At 48.0% G+C, this 21,120-nt stretch overlaps 1 protein-coding gene across 1 annotated transcript in view; it reads left to right on the forward strand.

Moving 5' to 3' along the window:
- LOC122386280 (Down syndrome cell adhesion molecule-like protein Dscam2) overlaps nucleotides 1-21,120 on the forward strand; it is a 143,879-nt gene that overhangs the window by 36,717 nt on the left and 86,042 nt on the right. Inside the window, exons 4-5 of the mRNA XM_043375331.1 lie at nucleotides 15,147-15,308; nucleotides 19,841-19,990. Of these exons, the coding sequence (XP_043231266.1) occupies nucleotides 15,147-15,308; nucleotides 19,841-19,990 (312 nt within the window). The remainder of the gene's footprint in view (nucleotides 1-15,146; nucleotides 15,309-19,840; nucleotides 19,991-21,120) is intronic.

Here is a 21,120-nt window from a genome sequence, read left to right on the forward strand (position 1 = left end):
CGATTCTTTCCATGCCTCGTCCATAGGCGTAATGTTAAAATTATGCCGTTTGGGAGGGGCAAATGCCCATTTTGCCCCCCCCCCCGGATCCGCCACTGGCACCGTTCAGGGGTGGGTTTTTCGCCATAGCGTCAGGTGCATCGGAAATACATCAGCTCATGTTAACGTATGCTCCTGAAAAGCGTTGTTTGTTGCAATGAATGTACATAACAAAAATAATAGCGATAAACGCTTCATTTGGCGAACAAGTCACTTTTTATGTTTGAAAAGTCGGCCACGCGCCGCTTATTTCGGTAACGTATGAACCTCATAATATCGCCTGACCACCGAAGTTAGCCTCCTTTGAAAGATGTCTTCTGCAGTCAGTGAGCGGGCTCCTTTCTAAAGCGACCGCCGACAGTGTTAAATGGGGTGTTTTGTTCTCTAGCCACCTTTCAGAGCAGCTTCGTTAGGCGTCCGCCATTGGCCGCAGCAGATTAATCTCCGCGGCTCCGGGGACGATTTTCATGACGTCAGAATGCTCTGACGGCTATGGCGACGATGGCAGTGATGGTAGTGGTTGGACGGTAGCGGCAATAGCGGCGATGTGACGTTGGTGGTGTTAATAAGGAGACGGTGGAGGCGATGTATTTATTCGATTGTGGTTTGTTACTGAGGCTGTGACAGTGGCAGTGGTTGCCCACCATTTACTACTCCATGTTGCGACTTTGATGGAAAGCTTACTTCCTTTCCAGCATTGCACCGGTGTAATTAAAGTTTTAACTATAACCCATGGCTCATATGTCACCAGCTAGTCACCACCTGCATACATTTGACACGAAGCATTGCTGTTGTTGCGAAATAATTTAACCCTAGAACGCCTAGGGGGGTTGTATCAACCCCCCCTGAGGTTTTTTCGAAGTGCACGCTAAACGGCTTGTCGTAGCAGGCTGAAATTTTCAATACCCTCTGGGGCATCCTTTGCGCAACTTTTGGTAAAAAATTTTGTCAAGGTCATGTCAGGTCACGGAGTTATGACGTCATAAAGGGAACAACCTCCGGCCAGATTTACGCTAAATTGGAGATTGCTTCACAATGGTATAAATGCCGACTGACCTGACACACTGATGGATTGTTTTAGAATCATAACTGACTGATTTGACATTGGCACAATGTCCGTTGACCTTTTCAAGGTTTCTAAAGGTCAAGGTCAGGTCAGTGACCTCGGTTGACCTGTAATGACTTCTTGCACTTGTATGCCTTTTCGGGGTATTTTGATGCCCTGAATTCGAATTTGCTATCCATTTCAGGCATCGTCAGTTGTTTCTTGTAGTTCATTTTGGGTCAGGGTCAGGTCAGTGACGTCACACGCCTGACGTGACCCAATGCACAAATGACCTTGCAGACTTCCGATGCTCCCAACGCATCATTTTTAGAGTTATGACATCGAAATACACACCAAACGATAGAGAATTGATCAAGGATCACGATAGTGAAGGTTTCAAGTCGATATCTCTTACCGTTTTGCCGCAATCGGCGCGGAAATCTGAAAAAGTGAGATTTTTCCGAAAATTTGACCTTTGACCGGTCATAAGTAGGTCAAATGTTGACCTAGGACCAAAAAATATACCACCAATCGCGAGATCTCGTTGAGAGCAATCCGTTGGTTTTTTCCGCTAAGCTCTACGACCTTCCGTTTCGAAACGCCAGGGGGGGGTCGTAACAACCCCCCCCCCCCTGGTCGTTCGTGTTATGAGAAATGGCCTCGTCGTGCGAGGGTTAAGCGTTGCAGATTCAAATATTTTGTAGGTAGCGCAGAATCACTTTGTTTTTGTTAAGCTCGTCTACACAATGCTGTAATTTAAGTTTAATAAATGTCTACGGCACTAAAAGGCCTGTTCAGTGCAGCCAATAGGTGCTCTGTTCTTGAGTGGACATAATCTTGCTGGACATTTCGTAATTAATGGCAAATCAATAGGGGTCTGGGCACACTGTTAATTAGCAGTGTTTCAGGCTTAGCATTGAACCATTCGATTGACGATTGATTTCAGAGCGCCCCGTGACCTGCGGCTGGGTGACTGTCAGTGCATGGTGTCCCCGAAAAGGACTGAGAGAGGCGGTGGAAAGATGCTGGAGAGATAGGTGGAGAGATGTAGGGAGTTTGATTGTCGGGAGATGTGAGAAAATAGCCGGAAAGAAATGGCGGAAATGGAAAGAAATGTGTCTCGTTCGGAATGTCAGGTGTCTACACGGGCTGTTGTCTATCATTGTGCGTATTTTTTTTTTTTTCGGGTCGTTTGAGACCAGTCAAAAGCTCATCTGAAGCATCGTTCATCTGATGCTTCCCCACTATATCGTCATGCAGTGCATTTGTTTTGTGAGAATATCACTGTTGTTCGTAATAAATGCCGGACTACTAAAAAAAAAAGAAATGGCGGGCCGCCTCAATTCTCTGTAGTATCACCCCGGTCCGATCAGCGGTCCGGTCCCGGTCCTCTCTGAGTTGGTCACCGGTTCGATTGTCGACCAGTGGCCGTCGTCACCGGAACGTTGCCTATGGCTTCTGGTGGCCTGATCCGCCCCGAAGAGCCAATCTACCTGCTCCAGTGGCGAGCGAAGCCGGGTCCGGTAGCTCGGCGACGCTCACATCACAGCAGAGGTTCCGCGACCCGTGGACGCAGGTGTCCAGGAGGGGAGCGTCAGAAACAGTTTGACAAAACTGCCCAGTTGACGTCAGCAGCGTCGTATTTGCGTCAGAGGTAAATATGACTTGCTATCAAAAAACGGTTAACTCCTCGCAGATTAATGCGCAAAAAGGTACCTAACCGTCATTGAAGGTAATGGGTAATCGAAACAACTAATCTGTATTGTTGGCCACTATTTATCAGAGGTTTCTTTGGTCGATACTTTGTCTGCAGATGTCCGAGTCGAAATAACACTTACTAAAGCCAGCCTCACGTCAATGAAAGTATGTATGGCTAAATATCTGCTCTGGAAACTTAATACCATTACCTTGACCTGGTCAGCATCAAGACTTTTGACCTACATCATAGTCGGCTTATACTTCGCAGCCCTAATCCCTACTTTCTCAGCAGATACAAATAGTCTAGCTTGTGTTTTATGGATTGAGCCACAAAGCGGACAACTAATCGTGAAAATTCCAAGAACAGATATTTTATGGTAAGTGTTCAAACGGTTACAGGTGGCTGCTATATCGGTAACTGAAATAAAAAAACTGGGTCTTGATCATAGCTGACCGCTCTTCCAACTACCACCCTGTTTACTGTTGAATGTTAAGTTGAGGTTCTGGTTCTTTGCTGCGGGTCTGCAACTCGCTCAACATTACACCATGTCTCCGACGACAACAGCAGCCTCGGTCTGGCAGCGTCGGCGGTCCATCTGCCGAGCCATCCGATCAGCTTGACGGCCGCCGCCACCGTCGGTTCTGACGAACTGCACCTCCATCGTCTCCGTCTCCTGTCCGCCGTCGGCGACTCAATCTGACGGTGACGGCGGCTCGGCCGAGTCGTCATACAAATGCACCTCTATCCAGTGCGCCGGCGGCGGCATTCTGATATTTCTCGTCGCCGGGACGCTCGCCCGTCGACAGCGCATCTCATTTTGTGGCGGCGGAATTGCGGTGGCGGCAGCCCTGCTGTTGAGACCCAAGCCAGTGGGCGGGTTGAGTGGAACGGGCGGCCTACCCGGCACGGGACTTTGGGCTACTGTGGTCTGAGCACCGGCTGTATGCCGAGTACAGGTCAAGGTTTGAACTTTCCTGCTAAAGGGCAGGTCGATTTGGTGGTCAGTAGCCAGCACTAAGCTCAGAATGTCTGATTTTTATTGACACGCGCCGATAGCTTGAAAGAGGACTGTTTTGATCGTAGGAGATCATTTTTGAAAGCATCACTATCAATCAGTTTTTTATGTGTCCAACAGTATTTGTCCATAGCTTTTGATATGCATCTGTCAAAAGAAGAACATGTTCATTAAATCTTTAATAACATTTAAACCTGAATGGTAAAACTCATCGGTTTAATATGCTGTTAAGGAAAGAAATGAACTTTTCAAGCGAATTGCTGCCCTATTGCTTGATACAAAATTCCCGCCTGGAAATTCACCATCGGCTTCGGAGTAACCCCAGTCGTCTGGGTCTGTTTCGTCGGCTGCAGACGGCAATCCGGATCAATCAAATCAAATGCCATTGTTGTAGCATCGGAAGATTTGACCGGCGACTTTATCGCTTTCTATTGTAAAATCAAATAATAGTGAAATGCTTGTCAGATAAACGATACTATCAGATACATCAGCGTAATGGCTCACTGTTCTTTGTCGGGTGACATTAAGCACACTGTTTTCAGTTCCGTAAACTTTTGTAGCCCTTCAGCGTTGACATACTCCAATGCTCGCCAGTAAGCGTCTGCTTTTTGTGAGGACTTATAAAGGCGTCTCATATGCCTCACATTTGCTGCAGTAACGCAAATAAATGTTAGCGGGGCGTGTACCACTATAGAACCTGCTATTGTAAAGAAACATGCTCCAAATGTGTGATTGTGGTTCATGGATTTAAATGCATTTTACTTTTAGCATAACTCATCCGTGTCGTTTCTTGTAGAATTAGGCACATGATTTCCACGGTATTTTAGAAGTGTACTGTTATTCAATGGCCACGTTACGATATACCATAACGCGTAGCCGAACTGAGACCGTTTCAATATCCGCCTATATGTAAAAGCTCAAGAATAGCTTGACCCTCGCAACAGCTGCCACTAGCCCGCTGGTCCCCGGAAAGGAATATTTGTATAGTTTTATTTCATTTTACTCCTCTTCCACATTCTTTCTTTTCTATTTATTTTGTCTCTTTCTTTGCTTATCGTATATCTCTTTGGCGAGTGTCTCGTGGGTAAGTAGACAAAGGCTGGTGTTATTAGCATTGCCAGCTATGCGGACCTCATTGGTGTCCGGACTGTCTCACTGGTATGTCCTGCCGGAGCGTCTGTAACCTGTTGGACACCTTATAGTGGACAGTGCTCTGTTCTGCCGTTACCACTGGTGCCCAGACAGACCTCTCCCCCTCTCCCGGACGGTTCGGTCCCTTATCGCCAAACGGGACTGCAGCGATGTCCCAACGGGCGAGAGGAACGCGCGGACAGAGGGACGGAGAGGGAGAGGACCCGGGTCAGGGCAGAGGGAGGGTAACCCGATACGCGGCGCGCCTCAGCCCAGAGCTACCCTCCCCGCCTGTCGCCGCCGCAGACGGATGAGAACCGAGCGTGTCAGATGTGCGTGGCCCTGTATAGACTGTATACCCAGACGGGAAAGGTGACCTTCGTCCGACAGCACCACTGCCGAACGTGAATGGAGGCGGTCGGACATTTCGTGGGACCACAGAACATGTGTTCCCACATTATTGTCTGCCAAGGCCGGTGCCGTTTGTCATGAGGGGTAGCGTAAATCTTGTTAGTGTCGCACGCCTTATGGAGTTTTAGCGTAGACAAGATATGTTGCGCCGCAAAGGCTTACTTGATGTCGACGATTCCCATTGGTAAGATTTGTCATCATTTCGCACAAAATTCAACCAAGGCTGTTGGCGCTGAAACCATTCCGGCGATCGGAAGCGGTATCATGCCAGCTCGAGCGACTGTCCGTTCGTCGCTGCTATCTGTAAATGGAGCGGGCGACGGATTTTTTTTACCGTTTAGCCGTAAGTAGAATATGTAATATTCATGTATTCATGTATATTGCATGCATTGCTTAGCACGGACTAAGTTGATCTATGAATGGCTGTCTGTATCTGACGTCCGTCAAGACTTCTTGATGTGTAATTATCTTTATTTTAAACCGAATTGCAGCTCACACAAGCGATGTTCGTGGCAATTGGACAGTTGTCGACCAACTGATGGTCGGCTAAGGTATTTCGATGTGTTGCCAACACTATCACAGACGGTTTTCCAACAGACATTATGTTAAGATTACACACTGAAAACAAGTTGAAAGAACGTTATGCAAAAGCATCTTAAAATATTCCACACTTAGGTTTTTTGGGTATTAGGGTAAACTGGCTTAGAGGCGAAGCAGAATGTCTGGTTCATGAAGAACACACACAGTGTTTCACATAGACCGAAGACACGTGCTGCTTCTTCGCGTGCAATCTTAGTGGCCCCAAGGGGGCTTCAACTCGACCGACACCGGTTCTTCTTCGTTCTCCCTAGTCACGTGATATTACGTCACACCAAGCGCGCGAAAGATAAACCCTTTGAAGGTTTTGCACGAACTAGCATCGGGTTTAAGAAGAAGGGGTTGTGGTTTAATCAGTGTAATGGCTTTCATCAAGACCACGCCCGCGGTACCACGTTCTAGCGTCCACCGGAAGCGATCGCCATTTTTCGATCGCGTTGGATCACGCTTTGTGCAGTGACGAGCGGCTGGTGCAAGATTGGGTGAATGGCAAGTAATCAAATATTGAAGAACTGAAATAAGGTTAATTTTTTGCTTGTCAAGTGTTGTGTATTATTTATATTACTTGTGATTGACCATAATAAGCAATATCACAACGCTCTTCAAATGCATGGATGAATGCATTGGATGAAGACAATTCATATGCAAGACCAATCAATGCAGTAAGTATTTATATGTTGTTTAAATGCCCCATAGCTTAAATTATGCATGTGGTACTTAGACAAATCTTCCAAATGAAGACAAACCAGGAATAGAATCAGCTTGCCATTTTGGGGTCAATTGATTTAGGTATAAATTTGGCTGATTTTAATAAACATATGTTCGTGCTGATTAGTGCAATATTTTATCTATACTGCACTTTATATGTCAAGTGCATTATTTTATTTTTGGAGTAGGCTCATGGTCTCTGAAGTCAATCTAAGTTTCTTTACTCCCTGCCTGTTGAATAACGCATCCGCCCGACTCTTGATTCTAGGGGACGAGGCCATCTCCGCTCTGATTGAGGCCCTGGAGTCTGAGGAGAGCGTCCTGGCGCGCGCCGCGCGGAGACGTCGACATCGTCGAAAACGCTGGCTTGAGGCTGGTGGTGGAAGGAGAAACTGTATGTGATTTGGGAGAATACGATATCGCCACCCGGCTGCTGACATGGGCGATAGCGCAAACATACAGTGTTTGTGAAAACATCCACTTGCTAAAGCTAAAAATGTGTTCATATTTGCCTCCTGGAGTTCTTTGGCTTGGATGTGTAAGGCAAGTGACGCGGCCGAATGGAAAGCGTTCCTGCAGGCTGATTGCGGGCTGATCGCAGACTGAATGCGGGCTGGTTGCGGGCTGATCGCATGGGCTGGTTGCGGGCTGGTTGTTCCTGACTGGAGACTTGCAGGCTGATTGCTCAGAGTAAAGAGGAAGGTAATACATTTTAAGGTGTATCAAGTACTGTGTTTGCGCAGCAGATGTGACGGCGCAGGTCGATAGCCATGCATGGGAGGTTCAATAGACGAATGAACGGGGATTTTGCGGTATTGCAATAGAACTGAAAGGGTTCTACAACCGATATTCAGAATACAGGGTGGTTTCCCTATAAACCTCAGGGACTTCTTCACAGACCCTTTGGGGTTCTTATCTAGGTGCTAAGAACGCTCTTATTATAAACCCTAAACCTCATAAGAGTCTTTGGAAGAATCGTGTGGATTCTTTTGATGAGAATGCAAAGCCGTCTACGTGAAGAACCATGGAGGTTCTGAAAAACGGTGGCATAACATTTTACCCCACAGGGGTCTAAATACCCCTGTACGTTCTTAACGTTCTTCCAAAGTGTTTTCAGTGCAGCTTCAAAATCACCTCCATATTGTATGCGTATCGTTCCCCGTGGGCGCCGAGCTGCCTCCTCGCTATCTGTGCGATACATTGTGTTATTTCACCGGACCGACGCTATCAATGAAAATACAGTTAGCCTTCGGTAAATTCCGCCTTGGTTCACGACGACGACGGCGGCGGCGGCGGCGCATCCCCGGTTATCGTTGGGCAGCTCTTTCAGCGCGCGGCTTGCCTCGAGCTCCAGATCGGCAGCAGCTGAGATCGATGTCCCACCATCCTTCAGCGGCTATTGCACGGCGCGCCGGTCGCCCCGACCTGGCTGCCGAGGCGCCGAATCCTAGCCAGCCACCTGCAGCCAAAGGTTTTGGTATTATAACAGCGCTGTGTTGACGGTAAATATGGGCAGGCGCGTGACGATGCGTCATATGTGGTCTAAGGAACTACTGAAAGTATCATCGACAAGCCGAGCAGTCTTTTCAAGCTGCGCATCACGCATTGATGGTTGCGGCATAGTTGTTTCACTGCTAACTTTAGTAGGGAACTGCGCTTCAATGTAGTGTGGGAATCCCGAGGGTAAAAATGGTCAGGCTAAGAACTGGCAGCTTTCCTTTCAACGATCGAATGCTACAAATTGGTGAGCTACCGTTAAGGGTGCGTTTCACGCGACCTTTACACCACCTGGCGAGGATCTTGCCGACATAGAGATACGTTTCTAGACCAGTAGATGGCTCTAGCGCTGAACGCCGGTTTGTTGTCGTAGGACAAGTATCACATTTCCCCTGTCCATCCATCTGTTAGCGCAGAGGGGTTCGACTGCCGGGCCGCCCCTCCCCATCCGCGCCCCGCGAGTTCGGGGAGGAGTGGCACGGGTCCGCCGCGCCGGTCAGGCCGGGCGGAAAGGACCAGATGTCAAGCACTCAGTCGAACTACATTGGGCCGAACCCGCGCCGACACACGGGTAGGGAAAGACCGGAATAATGAAAGGGCTAACAGAATGAGGTACAGGAAAGCAGCTTCAGTCACATTCATAGTGTTAGCTTCATTAATCCTCGCTTGGGGAAGTGGGGCGTTTTTTGGTCAAACTTGCAAGTTTTCGTTTGCCCGTATAAGCGCCGCGAAACTTGGCATAGCTTACTGATCTCAGGCAGCTTTTGCCAAATTGTCAGGGAACTCATATTGGTTTTTAATAGAAAAACACAATTCTAAAGAATAGTGTTTTAACTATTGACAACAAACCTTCGGTTATCATGCATTAATTTCTCATCGTGTGTGAAATTGTGGAACCCCGGTCTCGAAAGTTTAGGTCACCCAGTTCAGGTATATCCTAGATGTTCGAAACTCGGGTTATTGCATGAGCTATCAGCAATCAGCATGAGCTACACTGTATAGTGCCGGACTATCGCATCAGAAGGCACAGAAGAATATGCTTTATAAAACACTTTTTTTGCAATTTTGTCACCTCTTCAGAGCTACAGTAGATGCCTGAGTCCTTTGAAAGTTGCAGTGCACGATGCAATAAGGCCATTGGTAGGTACAACTTTGGTGGCCATTGGTAGCGTTTTGTCGAAATGCGAAAATTTTTGTTTTTTTTGCGTTTTTTTTGTATTTTCGGGGGTCAAAATCCCAAAACTTGAAAATCCGAGATTGCAGTTTTGTAGCGCCGCCTTTTGTCTACATGACCATATAAAGAACTTTGAAATTGCTTGGTAACTGTAGCTTTTGTGAGCGTTTCAAGATTTCATGTTTTTTGCTCATTTTTGCTCGAACATGACCTCAGTTTGACCTCAATAACTCCTGACGTAAGGTGACCTAAGACTTGAAATTTTGTGTAAAGGTGTCAAATTGATGCCCGGGAAGGTACTGAAAGTTTGGCGGTGCTGCACGCCGCCGTTTTCTTGCTATTCAGGAACAACCACAGGGGGGGGGGGGGCAAAATGCCCCCTCCCCCAGCGGGGGCGAGGGTTATATATCATTTTGTTGCCAATTCGTTGAGAAACACGGTCATGAAGGTTTCATGTCGCTATCTTTCATAGATTCACCAATATTGGTTAATTAATTTGGATAATTACAGCTTTCCCCGAAACTTGACCTGCTGGGTCAAATATTGAATTAGGGTAAAAAATGTAGGTACCATCAATCGCGAGTAGGTACTCGTTGAGAGCAATCGACTGCTCTTTGTTGCGAAGCGAGCTACGACGCTTAGTTTCGAAACGCCGGGGGAGGGGTATGAAAAATACCCTGCTAGGGCGAGGGTTTTGACATAACAGTCGAACTGATGTTTGGTCTCGCCGTCACATCACTTGGGTCTATGTCTCCATGGAATTTGTAGGTGTTGCTGGTTATTTTCATTATTTATGTTCAGTTCCGACTGCCCAGGTCATGTCAAATACCTATTGTCAAAATATACCTGTTCGCTGTTCGTAATACCACTCACATAAACTTGTGACTTCTTTCAAAGTTGTCAGTTTCTCAGAAGTTCTTCCCAGCGTACTCCCGATCAAGAGTGAGAGGCGCGCGATAGGAGACGCCTGGCTGAGCGCCGCTCATGGATAGATCGTGGGACGAGTCTCCGACCCGTCTGGTCACGGCGAAACTTAGCAGGGAGGGTTCAGAGCACCTCGACGGCGGCCGCACGCCAGCGGAGCGCCGTAACTAATGGGTGTGACACTGTGTCAACAAACGCCGCTGAGTGACGAGCCGAGGGAGACCGTCGAAACGCGTGGGCCATACAGCCAGAGACATCTCTCGGCGATTTTATGAACTAGCTGTGCAATGACTTTTAAATGAATAGAACTGCATAGTGATGCATGCAATGATGATTCACTCTACAGGACTGTGTAAAGAATCGATGTCTTTATGATTCCTAGCAGCCATATTTTTGAAATTGTTGTCATGGCTTTCATGCAATGCACTGCAAGATAAAAATTGTATCATGCAAAACATAGTACAAAATTGGAAAAAAGGCTTGCTAGGAAATGTTTTCCTTGACTTCGTCAGTCCAAAACTGCAATCATCACAGTCGTACGACAATCCGTTGTTGAGTTCTATTCGTTTGAAATTTTGATTTGGCAATATGTTTGTCTCAATTGCTCAGTGTATGTGGATTGCAGAACAACGGTAACCACTATGTGATGACGAGGTTAACGTCCTTCATAACATATCCAAAAACGAAGGCAATCGAAGCAACGATGCTCCAGATATTTACGAAAAACGTTTCTCATAGCGTTACGCGTGAAACGCACCCTTAACCCGCGCCCCGTAGGGGGGGGGGCCGAAACGGCCCCCCCTGTCCTTTTCGGTCGATATCTCCTAAACGGCTAGAGATATCGCCACCAAACTTTCAGGACCCCTCCGGGCATCAATTTTACACATTGTGACCAAAAATTTTTTCCAGAGGCTTTGATAGGTTGGCCACAAATGACGTCAGAGTGACGTCATGTTCTGTCATTTTCGACCGAAAAAAGACCTTCGCGAGAAGACCTGTCAGGACTACAGCTTTGAAGATACAGAAAAATGATCAAGACATAAAAGGTGTAGAATTGACAGGGCTACAAAACTGCTATCTCGAATTTTCGAAATTTTTGAGTTTTAGCCCCCAAAAATCAAAAAAGCATTTTTTGGATATATTTGCCTAAAAATCCAAAAAGTTTTTTGAGTTTCGAAAAAACCGGAATATATGTGATAGTGCCTACCGTCTTCTATCTACATACCAAATTTCAGATCGATACCTCGTTTTTTGGCCAAGTTATAGCGAAAAAACTGTTCAAAAATGATGACGTCAAATTTTCAAACCCAATTTTTGGCAATTCTAGAACTCGTAGAGCAAAACGAAGACCACCATTAGACTCCCCGTGACGAGCTGCATCGAATCGATGCCCATTTTATGCAAAAATATCAACTTTGAAATTTGACCTAATTTGACCTGACCTTGACCTGACCTTCACCAAATCGTGACCTAGGCTGGCCCCAAAGGCTGCCTAACCCACATAATCGCATTTGTCATGTAAAATGGACCATAAAACATGTATCACACGACACATTCATATTGTGACCCCCGGTGACCTGACCTCGCTGTGACCTGACCTGGTATCAGTGACCTCAGATAGCAAAGTATGTGTTTGACGAACAATTTACCATCGATGGTTTTCAATAAATTACCAATTTACTCGCTTTCACAGCACATTTCTTGAATTGCCTGTGAACGGTGAAAATCTGACCTTTGACCTGACCTGTGACGTCATCGGTTTGACCTAGGTCAATGAAATTTGGTCACAAGGTAGTTCCCGGGTGGGGCTATCGAACGCCGTTTGAATTTTGAAAATCGGCCGGTAACTTTCCGAGATCTTAGGGGGGGGGCCGAAACGGCCCCCCCCTACGGGTGGTAGGGTCCGCCGGTAGCCCTACGGGGCGCGGGTTAATTATCTGACGGTTTAAAAGTACGAGCATCCGCAACCTGTCAGCCAAATATAGTCATGATCCCTGCAGCGTCTGGACGGCTCGTCAGAGCGGTGTGGACTTCTAATCTCCACTGTCATCTGTGTTCTGGAATAGGCCGGTGCCGCCAGGCGTAAGTTTCGACACCGGCGAGGTCGTGTGCCGAGGCACCGCTACATTCGACCACCCGGAACCTGTCATGGTGTCCACAGTCTTCTGTCACGGGTCACCCTCCCCCACCGGTCGTCTGGAGCCGGGTCGATGGTGGCACTCCGCTGCTCGGATGTGCGCCGGCCGGCGTCCCGCGGCCCAGAGGTCGCAGGCCGCGCCCCGCCGCCTGTGATGGGTCGCAGCTGCGTCTCGGGAAGCGGTCGGCCCGCGGGACCACGTCGGGGTGCTGGTGAGCCGATGGTTACAGACGCGGCGCCGGCTGCAGCGTCCGACATCGACAGGGCAGGTGAACACATCCAGACCGATCAGGAAGTCAAACCTGATACGAAAAGCGAGCAGGGTTCGGAGTCACTTCATTGATCATGTTCAACGTTCATATCGAAATACCACGAACTGAACTCATTGGAAAAGAAACTTGGTGCTGATAAAGAACCGCTGTCAGCTCTAGCTGGCACAATAAGTTAGGATTCTGATAAAATTGCGTCTAGATTGACTTGAAAGAAGCCAGCTTCTCTGCGAGTTTCCAGCGAGTGGTGATTGCTCATCATAACCGGCGATCGAGCAACAGCAGGCTGGGTAGCGGCGACAATCACATCGGTTATTCAGCCGGCTGGGAAAGGTATACGGTTCGCCGTATATAACTAGCTACGGCGAGCGGGGATAAATACGGCCATGATATCCGGGAGAACCACAGCTACGGAGGGAGCCATAGGCACATTGGTTAGCCGCGAGAATCACATCGGTTAGCAAGCCGATTGCGAATATACAATTAGCCGGAGAGCCACTGCTTGGCTTGGTAAGCTGTGGCTAGTCAGTAGCCGTGGCTATTCAAGTGAGTTACGGCTAGCCAAGACAACCAGGGTTGACTGGGAGAACCACGATTTTCAACGCGGTTCAGCGGTGGACCACCGTGCTCTGCGGCGTCGCTCCCGTCGCTCCCGTCGCCTCCGACGATACGGCGCGGCACTTTATCGGCCTCGCGCCGTTCGTCGGGTGAGAGCCTCGTTAATAGACGAATCGGGAAGATGCAGGTCGCGGGATGTGCAGTGAGGTGGGCCAGCTCGGCACAGGGCGGGTAGCTAGATGGAAAATGCTAGGAAGGTTCCGGCATGTGTGGATGTAGCTTCCGGTTTCAGGGCAATGGATGTTCGTGTCTTGCCGCAGCCAATCGGGAAATCGATAATCAATTATTTACGGTCCCGGCCTTGGCCCCGACAGCTCGGAGCTCTGGCATTGAACAGACACAGCAGGCATCTTTGTCATAATCCCTGGGAATCTCAACTGTCTAATTTAATTTACAGAGTCTCAAGTTCTCAATTGGTTGATCGGCACCAGTGCATTAACTCGATCAACGTCTTTGGGAATTAGTGAAGTTTGTAGCTTACAGAGAATGGCCATTAGTGTAATTAGTTCGCTCCAGATGGCTGGAATGAGCTGCTGGTGGGCCAGAAGAGTCATCAGTGACACCGAGCGGGTGTCGAAGCGGGCCGGCGTCCATTCCGGAGACACATGCACCAGAGCTGGGATCTGCAGCTGCCACTCTAACTTCTAATTACATTCGTACCGCTGTTCGGCGCTGGGGCCGGTGCCGTCCATCGTGCCGACACCGTCTACCGGCAGGTCGGCAGAGACTGGGGTTCGTCAGCTCTCGCCGGTAATGGGGAACACGGTCGGCATGTCGTGTTCGATGGTAGATGGTCTGCCACCGGTCGGTAACACCACGCCTGTAACCCGCGCCGGCACCGTGACGGCTCGTCACGCCAGCCCCCCCCCCATCATCAGCCCCCCCTCGCCCAAATCATCATCGGCTGGCTCCAGACTGAACCCGCAAAACACGGGTGTCGCTGTGTAAACTACCACAGCCACGCAGCCGAGAGAGCCTCTAATGGCATCACGCGAACTCACACTCCAGTGTGACCAGTAGGTAACACGCGAGTGTCACAGCCCGGTGGTAGATAATTCCAGACGAAAAGAACAACTTGTTTGGCCCGGAAAGTTTCATCGCGTATGTACTTACATACTTACTTGTTCATCAAACTTTCCATCTTAATTAGCAGTGGTAAAACTGGCGTGGGTATGGTGTGCTGGTTTTGCCATACGACAAGGTTTATTACGGATGAAACCTATACTACCACAGAAGCACACTCAACATTTGGACGAAATTTATAAACAAGGTGTTTGTCACGTAGAGTTGCAGTCGTGACCATCAGTGACCAATCGCCGATCAGCGTAAAGTATGACACCGAAATGTATGACACGAGCGTTCATTTTGCTTCTTCGTTTGCTTGCTTAACCACTCGGCACTTTAATTTCTTCTTCCTAGGTAAATAATGTAACTTATGTACGTATAGCCAGACAAATAAATCTGGTCGTTTTTTAGGTAGCTGATGTCTAAGTGCTCTTTTCTTTTTTACAACAGCTGCCGACTGCCGTCATATTTCAGAGTTCCTTTATTTACTGTCGGTCTCATCACCTTGGTCCATTAGTATAACAGCACTTTTCCTCTTCCTGTCATCCGCGAGTTACTAATGCGGCCCTTGTTCATCTGGCCCCGTTTCTCGTCGATTTTTCGCGGTGGACCTTAGGCGTCCCCTCGGTGTTAACCCTTCCAGCGCTGACGGTCGAAATCGATTTTCATCTAGTGTGTGAATACTGGTGGTCAAAAGCTCCCCAACCCCAACCAGTGGTGTTCAGTGGTCGACCCTCCAAACAGTGACACTGTGAACTGTCGGAGGCCACTTTCCAGATGTCCTGAGTACTGACAGACGACGCCCTTCCCCTTCCAGTGGTACTCCAAGACTACGAGATCACGGCCGCCGACGTGCGCACACCGCTCGGTCAGACAACGGTGCTGACGTGCCACGTGCCGGCGCACGTGCGGGCCGTGGTCAAGGTCACCTCGTGGGCCGTGGACAGCTCACTCAATGTCTACCCGACTCTGTTTGGAGGTAAGACTGCCGGGTCGTAATACCGCCGCAGAGCGGTCAACTCATCACTGGTAGTGCTCGGTCTTGTTCACAGAAATGGCTTTCAGTGGGTGATGACGGTAGCTGGTGGCCCATTATGGTTATAGAACGACGTGGAATTCCCGATATTGGCGATCACTCGATGATAAAAAAGCTTAGCTGTGCAAGACTTTGAGTATATTGCTTTCTACGTCATCCTGTATCCGCGTTTTGATTGGTTCCACGTCAATGTTTTCCTCTAAAATATAAGCCTGGAGCATTTGTAAGTAATACCTATGCGTCGCCAAATTTCTAGGAAAAACATAACTCTACTAAGCCATAAACGATAAAATTGCTTATTTCATTGAAGCATTGATGCAGTAGTAGTTCTGTACCTATTTAGTAGCTTATGTAGCAGTATCTAACTATGTAGTAGTTTATGTATTAATTCAGCATCCGCAACGAATTTACGATGAACATCGAAGTGAAGGTAGGAATAAAAGTTCAGTTGGAGGAAAAGTAAAGCTGAAAGCCTGTTTCTAAGCGTGGAAGCCTTTTATATTCTCGCCTCTACTGAAATATACGGAAGCCAGAAACAACGGAAATCGAGCTGTGTTACCCATAACAATATGTATTCTTTTCTTCCATATTCCTTTTGCAATTTGCTGAATTGGCTTGTGCGATGTTTCTCAAAATCCGTATGAAAGAGATCCGGGGAGCCACGGCTAACGTCGTAGCCAATTGGAATAGAATGGGACGCGGTTATCTGTCGTCAATCTCAGTGTAGTACGGCCGTTGGTATCATCAGTGGATGTAGTTCGGTCTCATTAGTGGGTTAAGTCTATGCAGAAATGTGTCGGGTGTTAGTCCTATAGGTCAGTTCTATCAGTGGGGCTTAGTCTCTCTGCTTAGGCTCATGGGTTCCAGCTCGGTCCCATCAGTGCGCCGTACATAGTTGGTTTGCGGTCCAGCCCGACCTAGCGTTCCATTCCCGTGCTATCTCCGACATCTGCGCTCGGCCGAGCCCGTGAAACCGCTGGCCGAGCTCCACTCACCAAATAGACCCGGCCGAAAGTGGCCATAAGAACCAGCGCTATGCATTTTACCGCCGCCGCCTGCGGAAGGAGCTTTGCCCTTTAATTATGTATATCGCCCACGTAAGATTACATTCCAACGAGTCTAATTTCATACATCATTCAAAATCTGTTGGAGGTGGGCAGATAATGTTTATCTGACAGAGCTCTGGATGCGTCATGCAAAATCCAACGTAGATGCCTATTTGACTGGATTTGGGACCCAATTGTGCTCTTAAATCATTGCGTTTTCACTCATTAATTGACAATGAGTAGCTGCGGTGGCCCCCTCGGTAACAGTGGTGCTCGAGCGTCCGCATGTCTATACGGCCCTACCAAAACTGCAGTCTCTGCAGATCCTTTTTCAGTCGCCGCTGGGGCACCGACATATTGTGAGTGTGTTCAGCCGTGCCAGCCTCTCGATGCCTCTCGCTGTCGATCAGCGATCTCTGCGGGCCGCCGCGCCGGCGCGGCGGTCCGGGCGTCTGCCGCCGCATCCATCACCCGCCGCTCTGATGGGCCCGTCTCGACACCCCATCAGCCCGCCAGTTTTTACCGCCATCGCGCCCAGTTCCGGCCGTTTCCGGCTCTCCCCGGAGCGAGTGCAGTTCAAAGAGAGCCGGCTATCCGACTTGCAGATGGTCTCAGGAGGCGGCCAGCTGGCGGTCGGCGAGCGGCGGAGATGGTGTCGGACCGAGTACCGCACCGCGCCCGTCACCGCCGACCTGTCACCGCCGCTTAGGCGGACAATTTAACTGTAAACAGAGCCCCGCGCGCAGAGGCTTCAGCGGCTACAGTTCCAGGCGCTCAGTGGGGCGCGAGACAGCCGATCAGATAGGAGTTGACGGGGATGTGGGCTCCGATAGATGGGGAGAGGCTCGTCCAACATACACCCAGTGATGGGTGGCTTTCATACGAATGCTGGAATTTTGCGTGTTGGGCTTGAATCCTGCTCTTAGCTTAGCACCAATTCCATATAAACAGCTCGTTGCAGCGTGTTTTTGCCAAGTATGTGACCGTACACAATTTCAAATATTAATGCATATTTTTATGGACCCCTATTTCATATTTATGGGCAGGATTGATATTATAGTGACACTTATGACCCGTCGTAGAGCTGTAAGAATAATTTAACCTTCTTTTCGCATAAGCACCCGCTCTCTTAGTATAGTACTTCACAGCGTTAACCCCACACTTGAAACCCAGTTAAAATTTCTCAGTAACATACGTCCGTACCGGCGCGGCGAGAGAAACGTGTGAGAGATTGTGCTCGAAACCTCAGCTGGAGTTTGCCCCGTGCAGAGCCTAGCCGACGCGGTAGTGGCTTTGTGATGCCCGGGTCCAGTGAACTATGCCACACCATATTTCTATGCTGGCACGATCTCATTAGTTAAATGCACTGGAAACGCAAACAAAATTGTGATCACACGCAAGGAGGTTTAATCCAACAGGTACATTTGTTGATTGCCTGCTAGGCTTTGTGAATGTCAGCGATCTCATCAAAGTTGAGTGTTATGCGACTTGGCAGACTGTTGTGATTTCAAAAGCCGGACAGAATCGCAAGCAAATTTGTCTGGCTGCATTACTGCATGACCAGTTCCAAAGAAAGCTAATATTGACCGATGTTTGTGATGCAGATTTATTTTGGGCGGCCAAAGGTACCTACCTGCTTGCCGTACCTACCTACCTGCTACCTGCTGTACCTACATTTTGTATTTCAAATAGGTAATATCCAATGCAGATTTTTGCTAGAAAATTTCGGAGAAAATACTGCGAAGAAAACCATCGCATGGCGCATTTATGTCTTATCACGTTGAAAGGAGACCTAACTTGAAGCCAGTCCTGTGGAATCTGAACTCTGATATTCTCCCACGAGATTAGTACAGTCCACAGCAGAAGTAATGTGGGGTTTCAGTCATGGGTATGTTCTGCTTCTGAAGCTTAGGAACGATTAACCAGACTACAATGAAACTTTGAATGTAGCTTATATGTATCGTCACCCTTGCAGCTGCAACTTTAGCTATTGACATCTTCTTTTCGATCACTCCGCATTAACCCGCGCGGGACTGGGGTCTCCAGCCGAACGCGCGGGGCTGGGGGGGTAAAATTTACCCCCCCTGTTATCTCCCGAACTAATGGTCCGATTTGGAAAATTCAAACGCCAATCGAAAGATCTCATCACGAACAACTAAAAACATGTACTTAATTTTAAGTTTGAGGTCAAGGTCAAGGTCAGGTCAAGGGTACAAATTGCAAGTTCCTACAGTATCGGCCTTGCACCGTAGTTGCCGAAGAATGGAGTCATGGACTGAGACTGATCGCCCAAAACGTGTTCTTAGGCTACCAAGACAATATTCGTTGCATACAATATCATTCAGAGGTCAAGGTCAAGGTCAGGTCAGGTCAGGTCAGGTCACCAAAAACAAAATATAGAAAAGGGCATGTGCGACACATGTTTTAGGGGTCATTTTACTCATAGAATTCAATAGGCACACTCAATAAGTGATATGGACCACCTCTGGATGAATTTCAGGTCGAGGTCAGGTCAAGGTCAGGTCAAGTGAGGTCAAATTTTGAAGTTGGTTGTTAAGGCCTAAAAAGGTGTCTATCTGATGCAGTTTTTCACGAATCGAATGGTGCTATTTTTGTTTCCGTACGAGGTCTAGAACTTCCAAAAAAGTCATTTTCAAAAATTTTGTGTGTCGTGACGTCATATAATTTTGAATAACTCCCACATTTTTGAACCGATTCTTCTAAAACTTGGTATGTAGGTACACATAGACCACTTCTCTGACATATATTCCGGTTTTTTCGATACACTCAAAATTTTGGATTTTATAGCTATTTTCCCAAAAAAGTCAGTTTTTTGAAAAAATTTGGGCCAAAATCCAAAATTTTCAAAAAACCGAGATAGCCATTTGATAGACAAAGTAGAATTACGTATATCCTTTTTTGTTACGTCTTGATTCCTTTAAAAATGAAGATGTTAGCGGCGTTTGAACTTTTGCCGTTTTTGAGGCGAAAATGGCGAACATGACGTCACTAAAACGTCAATTTCTCAAAAATTTTCCGACGGATTTTGCTCAAATTTTCAGGGAACGTGTCAAATTGATGTAAGAAAAGGTACTGAAAGTTTGGCGGCGCTGCGCGCCGCCGTTGTTGAGATATTGCAAAAATTCGCGAGGGGGGGGGGGTAAAATTTACCCCCCCCAGCCCCGCGCGGGTTAAACAATCGCCAGTCAAAGCCAACCGTTGAGATTGGTAAAACCCTACATTACTTTAGCGGTGGGCTGTATGTGCATACTTACGTTCCTAAAAAAGCAATGATTTGCATATCACGTTAAGTTATTTATTTTGTCACCAGCTCAGCCTCTTTGTACCGATATGGGGAATTTTTTGTGACTTCTGGTCGGTGCACGTGGCGCCATAATGTTTCTCATGAATATCTCTGTGTATTTTCAGATGAAAAGCATCACATGCTGCCGTCGGGCGAGCTGTTGGTGCGTGACGTCACGACTGATGACGTCACTCGCCGCTACACGTGTCGGACGGTGCATACACTAACTGACGGTCACGTGATCAGCCGACAGCCGGCACGCATCATCGAGCAAGGTACGTCACGTTTTACTCACCACTCTGACTTCTTTTCTAATAAAATCGGCATGCGATGTCTTTGGAAAAGGCTTTAAAATAATATTCATTTTATTGTGGAATTCCAATAGCACCTATTGGAAGCGGAGCGCTCCGTAATTCACCCTCTCTTTTGGGCGATAGAGCTGACTTGCTGAGCTGGTGGGCGGCCCCCGGGTCACGCTCGCACTATATCGCGTCGCTCCTAAGGCACCAATTGATGTCGGCAGGGGTCGGTGGGGATAAAAAGCCGTCCTCGCGCGCCATGATATTCTCCAGTGATGAAGTAATCCGCGATTTATCTCCGCCATCCTGTGGCAAATGATGGCTCCGGGAGGGTGTCGGGTCGAAGGGGTGACTGGATGATTGCCGCCGAGCCGGGGTTACTGGGGGAGGGGTGGCACATGGGCTCCATCCATCCCGTTGGCGCCGTAAAAGGTTCTGCAGATTAGAGGAAGTGGGCGAATGTGGCTCTGCTGGTTTAGCTCGGCCACAGTGCGGAACTAGTCTGTTCCTCATCTACCAAACTAATATACAATCAATTGGGTGTTAATTTTAAATTAACCCGGCCGGGCCCGGGGGGTAATCCCAGCCACCGCAGCCCGGGGGGGGGGGGGCGTTTTTCGCCCCCATGTCTAACTCCGTAAATAAGGGAGCTACGGAAACAAAAGAGATACCAAACGAAAGGTCCTTACGAGACGATTCTAATGCACCTAAAATTTTTGACCTCAGGTCAATTTTCAAGGTCAGAGGTCAAGGTCAAAGGCCAAAACCGGCACATGTGTAGTGATCTCAAAGTAAGCCTTCTAGAGGACGGCAGGCTGCATCAAACCGGCAAAATTGGGTGTCAAACGAAAGAAGAGAATTTGAGGATTCTGAAAATGTGCTCCAAATCAAAGGTCAAGGTCAAGGTCACGCTCAAAGTTGACCTCAAACATGGCACTTTTTCGCACATCTTGCGTGCTAACTTCCAAGATGTTTTGAAATGTTTTGAGGCTTATCAGTTCCCTATTTGTGGTTCATCTTACGATACAAGGCTGTTCAAAGGTCAAGGTCACAGAAGAGTATCCCTGCTAGAGGCTATTTCACTGATTCAAGTTAGTAATAATAAA

Source organism: Amphibalanus amphitrite, unplaced genomic scaffold, assembly GCF_019059575.1.
Source record: "Amphibalanus amphitrite isolate SeventyFive unplaced genomic scaffold, NRLGWU_Aamphi_draft 000015F_arrow, whole genome shotgun sequence".
NCBI classification, from domain to species: domain Eukaryota; kingdom Metazoa; phylum Arthropoda; class Thecostraca; order Balanomorpha; family Balanidae; genus Amphibalanus; species Amphibalanus amphitrite.